Source organism: Gopherus flavomarginatus, chromosome 11, assembly GCF_025201925.1.
Source record: "Gopherus flavomarginatus isolate rGopFla2 chromosome 11, rGopFla2.mat.asm, whole genome shotgun sequence".
Classification (NCBI taxonomy): Eukaryota; Metazoa; Chordata; order Testudines; family Testudinidae; genus Gopherus; species Gopherus flavomarginatus.
In genome coordinates, this window is record NC_066627.1 from 33,301,198 (window position 1) to 33,318,993 (window position 17,796).

The following is a 17,796-nucleotide window of genomic DNA, read 5'->3' on the forward strand; positions in this document are numbered from 1 at the left end:
TGTGTGTGTGTGTGTGTGTGTGTGTGTTGTGGGGGAGGCTCAGTGCTTCTGAGCGGAAAGGACACTTTACGTCACCAGCAGCATTTTCTCTAGCATGTTGGTCTCTCAGCCAAGTCCTGAGCCAACCCAATCATGCTGAGCATATGAGGTTGAACCCTGAAGGACCTGTGCTCCAAAGTTCAAATTAAAATCCTAGAGACAATAAATAACCACTGCCAGGGGATCTGCTCTCTAGCAAATAGGATTACATCAGTGTCAAACTACTGGGAGTGATTTGCGTTTCCTGAGCCCGGCTTCCAGTCCATTCTCAGCTGGAAGTTGTTCCAGCACTTGGGAGTATATGAAGCTGGATATTTGCACTAATGTCATTTGAAATAGCTCCTTGCCCTCTGTTCCCAACGTAGATGTGATCTAGTGTGATGAGTTTGTGATTCCACATTTCAGGGGATAAAAGGGGGGCAGGGAAAAGATCATTGCACAAAAAAACCCACTCAACTTTATCTGAGAGTTGTGTGTTCTTTATTACAGGAAGCTTATAGTTTATCAAACAATTTTTACCATGAAAAATGTCTCCGAAGAGAGAGTGTGTGAAAGTTTCCCAGAAATAAATACCTTGGAGCTGTATGGAAGCTGGAAGAGCTTAGTCTGAATTTTGTCAACTGTCAAAACATACAGAAAGCCTCTTCTGCCTTTCTTCTAACAGTATCTTAAAACCCTACAGTGCCAAATGGTGCCCATGTGTGGTGCTGCTGAGCCTGCAGATAGAGTTTGTTCACGCACCTGTGAGCTTTGGTCCTTTTCTGATTCCCAGAAAGCAGCAGCACAGGTTAATAGTGTTCAATATTAGTGTAGCAGGAACTGCCATCACCCTTCCCCAGCTGATCCCCATGACTCCAGGTGTCTGTGTAGGCAGCGTTAAATATCCATTCACCTCTAAGCTGGATACAGAAGGAAGGTGAAATAAGTGAAGCACCAAAATCTCTAATCTATGGGAACAGGAAATAAATAAATAGTCTAAATGTACAGAGTAAAAAATGTACCTTATCCAGTAAAGGCTGAAGTGTATATTTTAAATTTCCTATAGAGGAAAATTGCTACTGAGGCACTTTGAGAGTGGGTCATATGACAACCACCAGTGCAGTGGTGTTCTAAGCTGTTCTAGATGGGAGCAGAGTTCGTGGATGTACCACTTACTGATGAGCTTCCTACAGGTATCTGAACAGAATGGTCACAGCAAAGGCATTTAAAAGGGAGAATTCATTGTTCTGGTTTGGCTCTCAGTTGTCAGCAAATTTGATGGAACGTTCTCATTTAGTGTTTACAGTTCTTTCCTCCTTCCCCCCTCCCCCCCACTCCTGTGGTGCTCATGATGGGGGCTGCCATCTTGCCCCTCAAGTCTCACTTCAGGTTCCTTCTCAGAAGCAGCAGCAGCAGCTTGGTTTCCTGTAAACCAAAAGGAAGAAAGAGGGATTAAACTTGCGACTAAGAGAACAAAAGGTTACTCACTTCAGCTGTAACGCCACTGCTTTTAGAGTACATCTACACTGCACATGAAAACCTGCAGCAGCAAGTCTCAGAGCCCACATCAACTGACTTGACGTGAGGGGCTCACCCTACTGAGTTAAAAATAGAAGTGTAGACGTTCTCACTCAGGATGGAGCTTAGGCACTGAGACTCCCCCATGCTGGGTTTAGTGGCCCAAGCTCATGCCAGAGCAGGTCCTGGAGAAGTGGATGGAATTTGCAAGCTTCTGGGTTATTTTCAAGGAGAGACTTGGATCAGCAATTTTGAACCACTCCAGGGCTGTCTCTTGCTCGCTGGATGTTGGTGGAGTAGGCTGTAGGCTCTGACCCCACTGTACTTGCCTCCTGAAGCTTGAGAACTTCACTAGAGGGAATGAGAGTGGTCTTCTACCATGGTTTTCAGTTAAGCATGTTGTTTCCAGAAGACATTTTGGGAAGAGGAGATGGAGTGCCCCAAAACGTTAGCCTCCCTCTTTCATGATCCAAAATAGCATGATGTACATCTGTCCCCTCTACAGGAGACTGATGCCCTTCTCCTTTCTAACGAATGAAAAGGAACATTGATAAGACTTCCACTAAAAGAGAAGCCACGAGTTAGGTTGAAGCTTATACCCCTTCCGTCACTCCCAGCCACCACCAGCAAACTACTTCTGCTGTGCTTGTATAGCCAGCTGTGTTTTATGTACACAGCCATGTACCCAAATTTAAAGGAGTGACCAATAATGACTAAATCTTGATTGCACAGAAGTCAGTGGCAAAGCCACCACTGACTTTACTGTGGCCAGATATTGGTCCTAAAACATGAGTTCTCAAACTGGGGGTCGGGACCCTCAGAGGGTTGCAAGGTTATTATGTGGGTGCCGTGAGCTGTCAGCCTCCACCCCAAACCCCACTTTGCATCTAGCATTTATAATGGTGTTAAATTAAAAACACATTTTTATATATTTATTGGGGGGGAGGGGTTGCACTCAGAGGTTTGCTATCTGAAAGGGTTCACCAGTACCAAAGTTTGAGAACCACTGGCCTAAAAGCAGCAGGCTGTATGCTGCTGAATGCAACCTCTAACATGCACCAAACTGCAAAAGGCTATTCAAGAGAGAGGGAGGAGGTTGGGTGCGAAAGAGGGTTTTAGGGGGTTGAGATGACGTAACTGGAATGCTTACGGCAGTGCTAGAGCAAAGATCGCTTTCTAAGTGGGGGACATTGCACTTACGGGGTCACACAAGGAAGCAGTGGGAGTTCTTTTGGATGTCTTCTGAAACTCCTGGTAGCTGGCTGCCAATATATTTGCTCTATGGCTGCTGGATCACAGTAGAATCCACTAGTAACATGCTTAAAGGGGTATTATCAGGGTAAAGTGTTTGAAAACACATTTTTATCCCTGTTACAAATCAATGCTCAGGAGATAAAAATGGAAGGAATGTTAAAAACAAAGTTTACTGTCACCATTTGTGCTCTTTACACAACAGGCAGGTAGACTAATCAGTCTCCCATTGCTCTGAGTGGGTTTCACTTTTAGGCTCCCTGGCCTTAGTACACCCAGCTGGTCAGCATGTGTGAAAGCAGCAGACTGTGACAGCAGCAGCAGAATGGTTGCAATGTTTGGGCTGCAGGGGAAAGATTACATTAAAAATTCAAATATTAAAAATCATGGAAACACAACTGCTATTTAGGTTTTCAAAGAGCCTATTATTCTAAAGCACAGTGGGAGTGAGTTTGTCCTGCCAGTGCCATTTGCCATTACATGCCCCACAGAAGAAACATCAGTGCTTGAACTAGAGCTTTGACAGGAGCATGTTAGTGTTTTACCCATTACGAGTTAGAACCTGAATCCCCATCACACTCGCTGTGAGGAGCTCACAGTGACAGGAAGTCCAAGTTCAGACAGACGTGCCCATTAAATAAGAAGGCAGCGACACTAGGAAAGACCAGGCCATTCCTCTTCAATGTGCTTGGGTTTCCCAACTGGGAGCGTTTCAGGTCACACCTGACCCCCTGAATTTGTGTGGAGTTGATTATCTTGGCCTTTCAGGCTAGGCCTAGGGAGCCATGTTTCAGGGGGGCCCATGGCATTTCCTCACCTTGCACACTCACCTGCTCCTTCAATGGAGAGCTCGCCTATGTCACCTGCCAGCTTCCGCATACTGATGGAGGTTGCGTCTCCTTGGATGTCGTGGATAGCGTTCCTCCGCCCAGTGCGATCACAGGAAATAAAGTCAGAGTACGAGGGCTCAATCTCCATTACTTCGCTTGCATTTCCAAATGCATAGGAATCCCTGTGGGGAAGAGATAGTGCTGAGGTGAGAGGTCATCAGAGAAACCTCGCTACATCCTCTTCCAAACTCCTCAGGTTAAAGGATCACATGAAGTTTAACTGCGGCATGAAAAAAACCAGTTCTGGTTAATTTTGCTTTGGCCCATCTAATATCAGCCACTAGATTTGCAGAACACCCTTTGTTGTGTTGAAGGGCATCTCTTGTAACACTGACCTGTGTCTGGTGAGTGGGGCCAGACAATAGAGATCAGTCTCTTATCAGCATCTGGTGGGTCCGGCCATTATTACACTCTCTGCAGTTGGAAGCAAAGAAGATGTGGCACTTGACTTTCCCTTTTTAGCCCTCTCCTTTAGGAGTTATCATAATGAGAAATGGCTGCGCCCTTTTCTGCAGAAAAAGCTTTATCTTTGCTGTTTCCAGCTATGTTCTTAGGCTGTAGGGAGGGAAGAGCCTTCTGCAATGAGTTGTGACAGAGATGTCCCTTGGATGAAATCACTACAGTGCCTCTGCCCTGCTATCTCCCACATCAGTCTATGTGGAACAGGTCTAGAGTCCCCACCTCCACCACCTGGCTGCTTCACCCATGGCCTTGTCTGCCCAGCTCCACTTATAGGGCTGAAGTGGTGCAGCAGTCATCATGCTGGGGGTGAATTTCACCTGAACAACCTGCCTGTGAGCACCACACAACAGAAGACCTCCAACTTGGCTGTGTTTGCTCTGATAGTTATGGAACAGATAGCAGCAAAGAGAAAGTCCTGCTAGCATTTGGTCTAATGTCAGAGCAAGGCATGTGAGGACAGCAGATTTCATCCTGAGTCTGCAGAGGGAATGGAAACTGGTTTGATTTTAATGACTTGAGCTCCAATGTTACCAAACTCTGTCCCTAACTTTCCTCTGTTCCTAAAAAACATCATGGGATCTTTGATCCTGGGCCAGATTCAGCTCTTGCACTAGTGGAGTTCTGCCTGTGTATGCCATGGCTGACTTTGGACCCACAAATGGTCAGGGTATCTGCTTTCTGTCTCCTCTGAAAGGCCCTTGGAGGGGGCAGTGCTAGGTCGTTGAGTCCATACTGATCTCAGCTGGCATTTGTTTGTCAGTTTCATTTTGAAATGTATATAATGAAGTGTTCATTTAAACTGCTTGGCGATAAGGAATTAAAGGTGTGAAATTCAAACTTTCTATGAGCTTTCTGGGCCATTTAACTCTGAGGCTTATTTCTGTGATCATCTTCTGTGAACTGTTTAGAATGGTCAGATCTTCTCAGCCATGTCAATAACTCCGTGAGCCAGCTCCTTCTCCGGTGTGGTTTGTATTTGAGTTGTCTGTAACTTGCCAGCGTTTGTACAGTACACCCTGTTCAGAGACTCTGAGACCATGGAAAAGACACACTGTCTTTAAGCACGGAGCTCACTGTGAAATTCACTTGGAATTCTGCCTTTGCTTTGGAAATCCGGCACTCTTGAGTCCTGTTCATGCTTAGTAGGCATTTATTTGGTTTATTTGCATAACTATCAGTTATTTCTGTCTCTGATTCTGAGCCACTGAAAGCAACGGCTTTAACTTAGCTGACGCTGCAAATGCTGTGTGCGAGGTCCTGCTTACCAGTGCCTTTGTGACTTAAGCTAAAATTCAGTTCCTCAGCACCCACCTGTTTCTATGACTTGTGGTTAAATGCCCCTAAGGTGAAGTGCCGTGTGAGGCAGAAACTGATTTAGTTCCCTCACAGACTATGCTCAGCACTGAATTTTCGAGCTGCCAAAGATGCCATATTCAGATGGACCCGTGCCAGGAAATGACATCCAGGAAAAGGAACTGCCTCCTGATGCAACTGCTCATTGTTTGTAACTCACTTTTTGACAGTTGCCATATACCGAAATCCGTTCGTATCTTGTTTATTCTGCATTCTGGCTCAGAAGGGAGCCTGGACTGCAATCTCTCAGGGACTGAGCTGACCTCTGCCTATGCAGAGGATCTGTCCAGCCTGCTAGGCAGGGTATCGAGTTCTAAAGCAAACAGGCCATAGGGGAGCCTTTGGCCACAGCAGCGTGCTTACTCCTGTCCCTCCTCAGATCTATCAGCCACAGAAAGGAATTAAACAGAATTTCGTGGGCACATGAGCCAAAAAGCAGCTGCAACAATCATGACTGATGAGTTTAAGGGGACACCATTGGGGCTGAAAACTGACTGCCCCAAAAAGGACTTCAGCAGTAGAGAGAGATTCTTCTCTCCAACCCATGTATCCTGCCAGCAGAAAAATACCCGTCAGCCATAGAGCTCCCTATTGCTTGTAATAAACAAAGCAGGGTCTACTGCCACAATGGACAGATCTGCTCTGAGGGAGCCGCTGAGGGCCAAATTCCCCACTGAAGTAAATGGAGCCCCTCCTATGTAGTCAAGGGCTGGGGTTAGCTCTGCCAAGCTCATTCCAAGGGCCCACTGCAGTGACCTTCTTAGGCTGTGGAAATGCAAGGCCTATTTCTTCAGTATGATACAGCCCCTTTGTGCTGCTCCACTGACGAACAGGCCTTAAACTCAGCAGCCCCGGCCAGCTGAGAAGGGGAGTGGCCAGTGAAAAGGATTGGCAGGAGAGTCTCTGCTCTGGCTATTTCCAAGTGCTAGCTTGGGGCCATAGGTGACCCAATGTGAGTCAGGAGAGCTCTAACGCTGCCCTAAATGACTCCAGGGGCTGAACAAAGAATTGCAGAGCTACCAAGAGTACATAAAAGCCAACTTTTCCTTTCTCTTTGGGTCCTGCTCTGAACACAGGCCCATCATGTGACCTCAGAAGGTAAGGTGATGGTTGTGGGGAGGTTGGGTAGAGAGCTGGAGAAGAAACTGAAGATAAATACTCCTTCATCCTGAGTTTTAGCTGGATGGCTCAGGCCCAACAACCTCAAGGGAAATATTTATAAAACTGGAACGTTTCAGGTGCTGATGTAATTCCAGGTGTTATTGTCGTTTTAGGAAGTGCTGGGGATGGCTCAATGGCTGGATGTTAGATTTGAAGAAGGGCCTTTGCACACTTCACAGTGGAATCTGCTTCTCAAAATCCTAGACTGCAAATACTCCAAACAGGAAATGCAAGCTACTGCCCGCAGTTCAGCACAGAAGATTGGGGAGGGCCTCATTCTGGTCACCTGATCAGGCGAAACTCCCACTGGCTTGTATGGAGTCAGGAGTGCAGGACTGAAGTCTCGAGGAAGGAGAGATTGAGTGAAGGGAATGAGACCAGTCAGACCTTTCCCTGTGCTTTTCACAGAAATCGTTGCTAATGAAAGTCTCACTTCAGTGATCAGCTCTGGCATGCAGAGGGACTGGCTGGGAGCGGGACTGTCATATTGCCACAGCTCTTTCCCTTGGTGTTGTCCTGTGTGTCAGGCTAGGGTGTAAGCTCCTCAGGGCAAGAATCTCGCCTCATTAAAGCACTATGTGCTCTTTTGCCATTCCTTAAATAACAGCCACTATCCCTGCCCTGGAATATGGCTTATAACGGGAGGTGCAGTGGCTAATCTCATAACCCCAATATGCCTCAGACAAGGAAAACTCCTCTGTGGGAAGATGGCGAGCGTTATGTTTATGGTGGCTTTTATGCTGAAGACTGAAATTCTTCTCCCTTCGCTCCAGCACTGATGCTAGCAATGGAAGGGATGCTAGTGTAGACTGGACTTGTGTGTTTTTACTTTCCTGTCATCCTGCCCTGCTCACGGAAGGTCTAGACAACATGCTGGTAAAGCACCAGCAACTGGTCTGCACCACTGGCACTACATTGATGGGGAGATCTTGTAGCTGAGGCCCAAAGGTTGGCTCCTCCACCTACAGGGAGAGAAGACAATACGATGCCTTTTAACTTAGCTCACTTTTCTGAACCTCCCCACTGTCACCTTCCTCCAGCCGATGTAGCCTCTGCAACCACTGTTTTCATGCTTCTGGTTATTCTCTACCTCCTGCCTGGTTTCCCCAGTGCCAGCAGCATCGCTTTCCCTGCAGCCAGTAGTCGGGGAAGGAAGTTCCTCCTCCAGCTAGGATAAGTTCTGGCCTTTCCCCTAGCATGCTGCCATGATGTTATCCCATAGCTATCAGTTTGCAGGCCTCACCTATGAAGAGCTTCTACCCTCAACCATGCGAGTGACACTTCCCCAGAAGCCAGTGACTTGCTCATTAGTGCACAGTGCAAAGCCCTGCTGTCCTGTGCAGCATCGCACAGGAGCGTTGGCAGAGCTCCAAGCGTGCTAGTAACAGGGTTGGGCAGGAGTGGGAGGTCAGCATCGGAAAGAAACCACATGATTCAAGAGCTATTCACAAAACTGATTGTCAATTCCTGTCAGGATCCCTCACTTCCTCGCCATTCAGGATTTCCCTGGCTAGCGGCGTTCCCAGGATTCTAAAACAGTGCTCCAGGCAGGGAGAGGAAAGGTAACGGGCTGCATTCCTGCTCCCCCGGAAAGGGATCACAGCTGCCACTTTTCTCATCTTTCTCTTCCTTTCTCCTTCCGCCTCTTCAACCTCCAGCAGTTGGAGGGCTGGGAAAAGCACAATCAGCTATTGCCTCACCCCAGTCGGAGTATTGGCTTTACATAGTAAAGGCACTGAGTCCAAATGCATTAGACAAGTGGTTCTTGGTGAGCACAGAATAGCTTCTGTTGCGATGGGGAAGCATCTGTCATTGTTCAAGCAGAGATTGCAGCCCAGGCAAGGATTCCTGAAGGGTTTCCAAGGGCTGTTTTGCCCCCTCTGTAGCAGCTTCACTTCTTTTCTTGGCAGGCAAATTTCTTTTGGCGTAAATTCAACCCTGATCCATATTTGCATATGAAACCAAAATTGAAGGGGGGAGGGGAAGCAAACACACAGCATCCTGGGCTAACCTGCAAAGTGTCGGGGGGGGGGGTGAGGGTGTCTAAGAGCAGTGGGAGAGCAGGCAGGCAGGTAAATACCTGGAAAGTCCAAAATCTAGGGACAGGATGCAAACAGCCCAGGTACAGAATTGGGGGGGGGAACCTAATGCAGCACCCCCACAGTGCATTCAAACATTTGCATTTCCATTTGTTTCTTAGCTCTTTCCCAATACAACTTCTCCATGTGCGCATGCCCTATGCAGTCGTTTCTGGAAGGAGAGGCAGGGTTGGCACTGTGGTGGAATGGGAGGGCTTCACAGAAGGATCTTGATCTCAACAAATTGCCCATGATGTGAGACTAAAGCCAAATCTGATTTTAGCATGGAACTTCACTTATTTGCACTGAGGGCTGCATGGCACGTTGTGAATGGCTGGATTCCACAAATCGAGGCGCTGGTGAGAAAAAAGGGCAGGATAATGTAGCATTAGTTGGTTGATGCGCCTGGCAGAATAGTTCTGCTTATTTGTGGCAATGCTTCATAGTGTACGCAGGAGTGTCCTGCCGGTTTGGAAAAGTAATGGGTCGGTGTGTGGAGACTTTGCTCTTGGAGCATTTCTGGGAAAGGGGAAGACACTGTGCAAATCATGGGCGGCGTCGGCTTGGGCTGAGGAGGCTCTCCTGACCTAGAGTCCTTGGCCATGCCCGGTCTTGACCAGCAGGTGGCTCACTTGGCTCATTTTCTATTGCATGGCAGGCTTGCTCCTTGGGATCCGACTGCGAATGGGCCTATTGGGGAAAGCTTCCAGGAGATCTGTTAAAGCTGTGGGATTCCTCTGGAGACTTTTCATGGTTTCTAGCTGTTTAAAGGCCTCAGGCTGAGCCCCTCTTCTCATTGGGAAGCTGTTGTTGTACAGAGAAGCAGGGGGAGCCATGAGACATCACCTTCATTTTTTTTCTTAGGGGCTGATTTTCAAAAGGCAGCATAGAAACTGTGCATATTGTATCTCTGGGTGGGTGCAGATGAGTTTCTAACTGAGTGTATAGGTAAATTTCAGTCACTGAATATGTCTCTTAACGTCTGTCAGTCACTAGAAGGAACTAACTTCCCTTTCCTACCTCGCAGAGATTGGAACCAAAACCAATGTGGAAAACAACAACGTAGTCTCGCTAGAGAAACCCAAAGAACACTGGGATCTAGTCTCACATCATAACCTGACCTTTTACCATCTGTTTCCAATATTCATTTCAGGTCAAGGCGGAGGAGGGAATTTGTAAATAAGACAGACTCTTGCCAAGAACTCCATGAGGAAGTGTGCATGCAGTGCAGCAGTTTATTAATCCACATCAGTGCATAGAAATCCCTGGGCTTTTGAGAGAAAGAAATATCTCTGACTACCCCAGGAGGGTCGCTGCCTGCATCTCTTTCCCCATTTGGCATTTACAGTAACATATAAACAGCTGGTGCACCAGTGTGTCAAAGGGAAGTGTCTGCACAGAAGACTTTCCAGTGGAAACAGAGCTCAAAGCAGTCTGGATGATTCTCAGACTAAGCATTCAACACCTCTCACAATTCTCTCCACCTTCCCAGGACAGAGGAGTCCTTCAACCCTGGCGAGATGACGTTATCCAGCCGGGGATATAGGCACATGTGAGAGAGTCTCTCACCTGAAGAGCTGAGACATTATTTCCTGCCTGTGAATCTGGCTTCACTGCTGACAGCAGAAGCTTTGCAGGGGCAGAGAGTTGAGGTGAAGACCTCCACCTTTTTCAGTCACCAGCTCTGTGGGGATCATCTTGATTTGACAAACACACACTTTGGCATGTGCTTATCTTTCCTCACTCATGAAACAACAGAGCTGGAGTAATAATTCCCTGCCTTTACTGATGCAGCCTCTGCATTTTGAGCAGTTTCATTGCTCTGCCTCAGCCAGTGTCACTCCTAAATACGACAGCAGCCTAAGAATTTGCAGCCCCTTAGCCCAAACTCACCTGTTCTTTTGGGCATCCAACTTCTCTGGCTTAAAGAAACCAGCCCTCCGCTATCCCCATGGACTCCAGGCACTTGCATCAGGGCTGAATTTATCCCTATGCACTCTGAAGTCCACTGCTGAAGTGTTTATGTGAATGAAGGGTTAAATGTTCTTGCCCTGTGGTCTATGCCTCTTTTGGTACACAGACTCGGCTGAAATGGGGCAATTTCTGCTAGGTTGATCCACTCTGACCCTCTCTCCTTCTCTGAGTCAGAGTAGCAACTCAGCAGGTAATTCCCTTTCCCTCATACCTTCTTCTGGGATTATGGATGGATGAATGACACATCCTCCAAGAACAGTAACTACCAGCGCTTTCCCAAACAGAACAATCCCATGGGGGACAGGAAGGCTGAGGAGGGGAGAGTAGTAGAACAAACAAATAATGAATTTTATTAAGGTGTAACAGAATGTGCGGGAGATCTACCTGGATGTCAGGAGGTGGCTAAACTCAGCATAAAGTCTAGGAGCCTGCACAGTAAATGTAAAACCAGCTAACACTCAGAGATGGAACTGAACCAGAACACCGGGTCTAACTCGCCTTCCGGATCCCAGCAATAGAGCTATGCTCAGTGATGGACCTGGTCCTATCAGGCAGCAGATCTTGTCTGCCCCAGCCTGGAGCCACTTTCTGCCCAAGACAAGAGCAGCTAACACCCATGGACGGGTGCTACCTAGGGCTATGTATCTGTCCTCATTGAGGGTTTTCAGACATTCTCCCCACAGTGGTCCAGCACTGTTGCAGCCTCGCTGATACTAGCACTGGGTGCTATTCATCCCTGTACAGAGGGCCGAAGTGCTACTGGATGTCTAGGACTGGTGCTGGCCCTCTGCAAAGGGCAAATTTCACCCTTGGGAAGTATAGAGGAGGCTTTGGAGAATAACTCATCTGCTCCTGGCATGCACCAGGATGAGCTGTTCAGGAAATCCGCCAATGATGTGGGCTAAGCCTTCCAGGATGGGCTCCCTCCCCATGAGACTGGAAAAGCTGCCTTTTAATGGCTGGGTTTGCACTACCCTCCCCTGGATCCGCAGGAGAACTGGCTAAGCAGGATTTTTTACAGAGCAATTACCATTCAAACAACTGTGCAGCACTCAGCCTTCACCCCGTGACAGGATGTTTGGCTAGGAGAGGAATCTAGCCTGGTAGTTCTGCAATTTGGACAGAGCTTTGGAAGTTGGGTGAAACCTCACTGAAGCTGGTGGATGTAACGGCTGCCCTTCTATTAGGATAAAAGTGAGAAGCAGCTAAGCTCCTTTTTCAAGTAAGACAGCTGAAACCATAGGAGTCGCCAACATATATGCAAAGCTAGGCAGAAACTGAGCTGTGTGGGCAGAGAGGTTTCCCTGTGTATTATTTGATGGAGGTAGATGTGCCTCTGAGCAGAAGCAGACAGAGCAGGCAGCAGGAAAGTCAAGCAGACAGGAAGAGAAGCAGTGGCATTATGGCCCTGAGAAAAAGCCAAGAGGGAGAGCTTTTTGGGTAGAGTGCTGACTGGAAAGAGACTTAGAACTGTGAACCTCCTGTTTGATTCCTGCTGTGTTCAGGGAAATAGGACTTTGAGGCAATCATAGAATCATAGAACTGGAAGGGACCATGAGAGGTCATCTAGTCCAATCCCTGTACTTGTGGCAGGACTAAGTATTATCTAGACCATTCCTGACGGGTGTTTGTCTAACCTGCTCTTAAAAATTTCCAATGATGGAGATTCCACAACCTCCCTAGGCAATTTATTCCAGTGCTTAACCACCTTGACAGTTAGGAAGTTTTTCCTAATGTCCAACCTAAACCTCCCTTGCTGCAATTTAATCCTGTTTATTTACAAAGAGTGTACATAAAGAAATGTCTGACTGTCTCTGATTTATTCTCCTAACGGAGACAATCTGCAAGACCCTGAATGCTGTCTAACCGATCAGGCCAAAGAGATAACTGCACACACTAATGTACAGATTCCTCCAGCAAAATCTGGTTTGTACCAATATACACCTTTAAAGTAAAACAGAGGTGTCCACTTTCAGCAAGGCCTTCCCACCACACACGTAGATGGTGTTTCATCTCCTTCAGTCGTGTGAGAAGCAAGACTCCACCTTTGGATTTAGACACGCATCCCCCTCAAGGCTCTTCACAACTCCGGCCCTGGCTGCCTCCCCGCTTTCATTTGCAGAAGCAGTGTGGGCCAGTGGATTAAGCACAGGCCTAGGAGCTCCCAGTGTGGGTGTGGTTTGCTGTGGGCAAGTCACTTCCGTTGCTCCCGAGCTTCCCCCTCTGTGAATGGGGACGTTGCGTAGCAGGGGCATGTGAGGATAAATTAGTTCATGTTGATCCCATGCTCTGACAATCTACGTTATTATTATTTCATCCTTCACTCTGTCTCGCACCTCTGCGCTCCTCCCAGTTCTCTCAGCCAGCTGCTTCCTTTGCCAAATCCCTCTCTCTGCTTTGTCCCTGCCTCCAGGCTGCCCACGGTAGCTAAACACATGCCCATCTCCATGAGCCAGCCTTCACCTCCCTCTTCAAATCTCCCTGCTTTCAGAAAGCCTCTGTTCCAAAGCTTGTGGCCATGGCCTTTGTCCCTGGCCTATATTGTTTTTGCGGAATTTCCACTCGAAGCTCTTTGGGGCAGGGAACAGCCACGTACACGTCTAGGTTCCATCAATGTTACCAATACAAGCACAGCCCTAGGTGCTGCTGCCAGACGGCAGTGCATAAAATGGCTATACTGCACTCTAGTGTTTCTCCCCCTTGTTAAGCTTACTTCCTTACCTCTTGCCTTTCTGATTCTTTTGGTCCTCTCCTGCCTTGGCATTGCAGTGAGGACACAGACCCTGCATACTGAAGGAGGCTCTGCCCAGCTCTGCCTGGCACTTCAAGCATTTTTTGAGAGGGTTCCCTTTTCTCTTCTCAGGTTTAAACATTCCACCCTGATCAAGCGGCTGCTCCTCAGCTGACTGGAAGGAGGGAAGTTCAAAAGCTAAACACAACGCTAGATTTCTCCACAGAGGTAGGCACAAAAACCCCACCTTCCTTTACAAAGGGAGATACTTTCAACCTGGCTGCTCTGTTCTTGTGCTTGGGGCAGGGATGGAGGGTGGATGAGGGGGAAAGGTGGCTTTAAACCGCCTTTGTGCTTCCTGTATTCTGGGGCTATGTAGGAGCCTGCCTGGCCCCAGGTGTAAATTAGAGCAACCTCCAGGCTGCTATAGTTTCTACTTTGCTTCTCATGGGCCCTGGGAACCAGAGAGTAGCCACAGGGCAGTGCACACCCTTGACACACACACTCAATGTGCAAGAGGTTGAAAGCAAGGCTTATGTCAGCTGTGCAGCAGCCAGGGAGACCCTCTGCATAGCAGGTGTTACCGGGGGAGAAAGGGAGCCTTCCTACCTATATTTAGCCTCATCTCCACTGTCAGAGTTGTGTGCCACTGAGAATTGGGCCCTTTGGCACTACAATGGAGCTCCAGGGGCTAGGTCAAGAATGGGAGCTGAAGCAAATACAGCCATCTCATTTCACCTGGGGAAACATTATGGGGAGCTATAGCTACCCCCTACCTTAAAATACTTGGCAGTTGGGAGTTAACTCCCCAGCCAGGCCTGGCCCACCCTTGAACTGCTGCTGGCTCTGAAAGTTCTCACTGGAACTCTTGCCTGCCTGCTGGGGCAGATGGTACAGCCCAAACAGTTGCATTGGCCAATGGAGACCATGCTGGATATGAGTTATCTGACTTCTCTCAAGAAGGGAAAATCCTGTTCCCTCCCCTTACATGCTTTTCCTGGTGTCTGTGGTCTGAGTTCAGTGTCCTTGGGACAGCTAGAAAAGCCAAGATGAAAGGCCATTCTGAATCCCCACGCATGCTGCTGTTGCCTGGGGCAGTGATTGCTAGGGTTCTGGGGAAAGAGCCAGCAAGCTCTGGGGTGGTGATACGCTGTATAGGTAGCAGAGGAGTTTTAAAAGGGGATCACTATGTGGCTTGAGAGTTGGAAGCTAAGTGCCTTGTGGCAGCACCCCCTTGGTCCCCCGCTTTGATGCTTGGCTGCCTTCCTTGAGCTCAGGAGCACAGACTGATGGGGCATCGGCTGGCTGGGAGGCTTTGATTTGTACTGTCACCATGGCTGATATTTGTGCTGTTTAGGCCCTGATTCAGCAAAGCACTTACACGTGCAAAAGGACTTTGTTGAATCGGAGTCTTAGTCTGCGCCTGCAGACACGAGGCCCCAACATCATTGCAGCTGAACTTCCAGCCCACCAGGCTTAATAGTGCTTTGTCCCCTGCCAAAGCTTCTCCTCCTCCACCTCCCCGAGCTGCCACACATCACTTGGGTAACAACCCTACGTTGTGCCTCTCTAGCACCTTTCACCCAGGCAGCCCAGAGCATTGCTCCACAATCCCATCTGCACTACAACTTTAGCTATCTTGGGGGATGGGGGTGGGGACGAGTTCCACCACAGTTGTCCCCAGCCCCAGTTACAACATGGTTCCTTTTTGCAGCAGGGATGGGATGTTGGTCGTGATGGCTGCCTACTCCTTTTTCTGTCAGAAAGGGGGAGAGCTCCCTGAGGAAACATGGGGTTTCCAGGATGTACAGATAGGAAAATGCGACCCCAAAGGCTGTGTCTGGGCCAACTTTTCATCAGAGCCAAGTGTGATCAGGACTAATAACGCATGGACAGTAAGGCAGAAGGGGCAGGCGCATCCACATTATTGGGCTCAGTAATTGGCTGTGGCCTGTGCTACATGGGAGATAAGATGATCTAATGGTCCCCTCGGGCCTGAAATTCTACGAAGTCTTGAAGCTTTGATTCCCAAGGAACCGGTGATGCCGATTTGTCTGAATAAAAGGTGCAGCTTTCTTAAAAGCATAGCACTGTGGGTTTGGAGGGGAAAAGGGGCCTGTGATCAGCTGCTCTCAACAGGCATTACATCCCACTTCATTTCCCCTTTAATACCCTGCGGGAACATGAGTGAATTTGTACAATCTCTTGTGCAGACAAAGAGCTTTCTTCTAAGAATCAGCCCCTTGCCCTCTCATTCCACAGAACAGAATCTATTATTAGAACTCTCCTATTGGGGCAAGATCCATAACAACAGCAAAGCACACGCACCAGCCCCGCTGAGCTCTTCAAATATTCATAGAGTGAGGTGGTTTCCTTCTGAGGGGGCCTGCTAGAGCACAGAAAAGGGAGCGACAGGATTTCTCTGCTTCCTTCAGGTCTGCAGGGAAAACTCCTGCGGCACAGCCTCAGCCAGAGGGGGAATCAGTCTTCACCCACAAGGCAGATCTAGCACGAAGGGTCAAGGGGTTTTCACCAGGACTCTGGTAACAGCCAGCTGGAATTTTAGCAACGTTCCAAGGACATTGTGCCTGTGAATGAGCATAAGAAATTTCATCCCAAAGAGCGAGGGGGTTTTGAATGTGGTTTAAGCCCCTGAAAACAAGGTCAGGGCAAGAAAATGCCTCCCTACCCCTAATATAACTGTCTCAAACTTGTCATTCTTATTGCTTATTATTTGTATTGCAGTAGCATGTAGGAGCCCCAGTCATGGCACTCCATGGCACTAGGCACTGGACAAACACAGAACAAAGACAGTCCCTGCCCCAAAGAGCTCACAGTTTTAATGTGCTTTGCTGGCATGCTTGGCTTCTGCAAAGTGCTGAGTGTTCCCAGCTCTTATTACCACTTAATGTTGTGGGAGGCAGGGAGCACAGCATCTTAAAGGCTCCACGTTCCTTGGCTGGCAAAGGAAAAATCAATCAGAGGGAAGGTCTCTAGTCTTGGATCCATCCACGCATGTAACTCCTATTAACTAGAACCTAATGGAAAAGACTTGCCAGGACCCTCCACTAGCTTTTCCAGGATCTCCCAGCAGCAGTCCAGACAAATGAGATGTCAGGCTGGACTGTGTTATATAAAGCACACTGCTGTTTTGGGAAGGAAGTCACTGTAAATAACACTGCACCCTCTGGCTCTCATGCTAAGTTCAGTAAACTCAGCTGCACCAAGTTAAACGCAGTCACCTTCTTCAGCTTCCAGGTTATTGCAAGAGGAGGAGGGATTTAAGGGTTCTCTAAGATTTGCCAAAAAGACAGGGCACAAAGGAGTAACATATGAAGGGGATCTAAGGGTCTAACCCTCCGTGCTCATCAACAGATTAACGCTTTTACATTTTATTTGTTTTAAAATATAAACGCATTTCATGCTCAAGGAATTAAAGAACTATCTGAGGTGACCTGAGCTAGCCCCACTGTGCGTAGGGGCCCAGTGAACTTCCCCTGCATAGCGTCTAAACATCTCAGTCCTCACCTGTTCTCTTGCACTCCCTGCTATTTCAAGCTTGGGCCCCACACTGCTCTGCCAATGTATCTTGGTGCACCTCAGCACTGACCTTGTAGTATCCCTCACTGCTCCACTCATGAGTTCCTCCTACATAGCTCTGCCCATGTATTTCAATCCTGACTTGAGCTGTTGCATCTCCTGTTATCCCAGTTCTGGGGCGCCCATACAGCTTTCTCAATGTACCTCAGTCCTAGCCTGCAGCATCCCCTTCTGCTGTAGCTCTGTGCACCTCAGAAACTCTGTCAGTGCATCTCAGTTCTGGCTTGCAGCACCTTCAACTGTCCACTCCCCCAGGCTGCCAACAGACCTCATTCCTGAGCCACTGCATCTCCTGCCACTCCAGCTACTCAATACATTGTACATTCCTCTGGTATTGCACCGGCACAGATCCCAACAGATGTAACTTATTCAGGCAAGATGGCACAGTAACAAACAAGGCCTCGGACAGTTGAATAGAACAACTGCTTTTGTGGCTGTGCCGCCTTATTGCCCATGAAAGAGGTAATTGTGGCAGGACTTCCAGGAGTATATTGTTCTGCTTTTGTCTGTGGCAACAGCCTTAATAGCATATGCATTAGCCAGCTTTAACCTCTCAGCCCCAGTAGCAGCTCTGACCCTGTCCCACCTGTTACTGGCAGCACCAGAGTGTCAGTTTATGATGGTGACAAAAGGCTACATCTAATCCCATGTAATGGCAATAAAGAGTAGCATGCAGTAGAAAGCATGTCTGAGTAATCGAGTGATGAAAACGGGCTAGAATAAGTTACTTACAGTTCTCCCTTGTCTGCATCCTCAAGGG

The 17,796-nt window shown here is 48.2% G+C and overlaps 1 protein-coding gene across 1 annotated transcript in view; it reads right to left on the reverse strand.

The window, feature by feature from the left end:
* Nucleotides 1-502: 502 nt before the first annotated feature.
* The window catches only part of PKIG (cAMP-dependent protein kinase inhibitor gamma), a 30,644-nt gene continuing 13,350 nt past the window's right edge, over nt 503-17,796 (reverse strand). Inside the window, exons 3-4 of the mRNA XM_050917504.1 lie at nt 3,618-3,799; nt 503-1,443 (exon numbers count right to left, since the gene is read on the reverse strand). Coding sequence (XP_050773461.1) covers nt 1,319-1,443; nt 3,618-3,765 — 273 coding nt within the window. The 5' untranslated portion in view covers nt 3,766-3,799 and the 3' untranslated portion in view covers nt 503-1,318. The remainder of the gene's footprint in view (nt 1,444-3,617; nt 3,800-17,796) is intronic.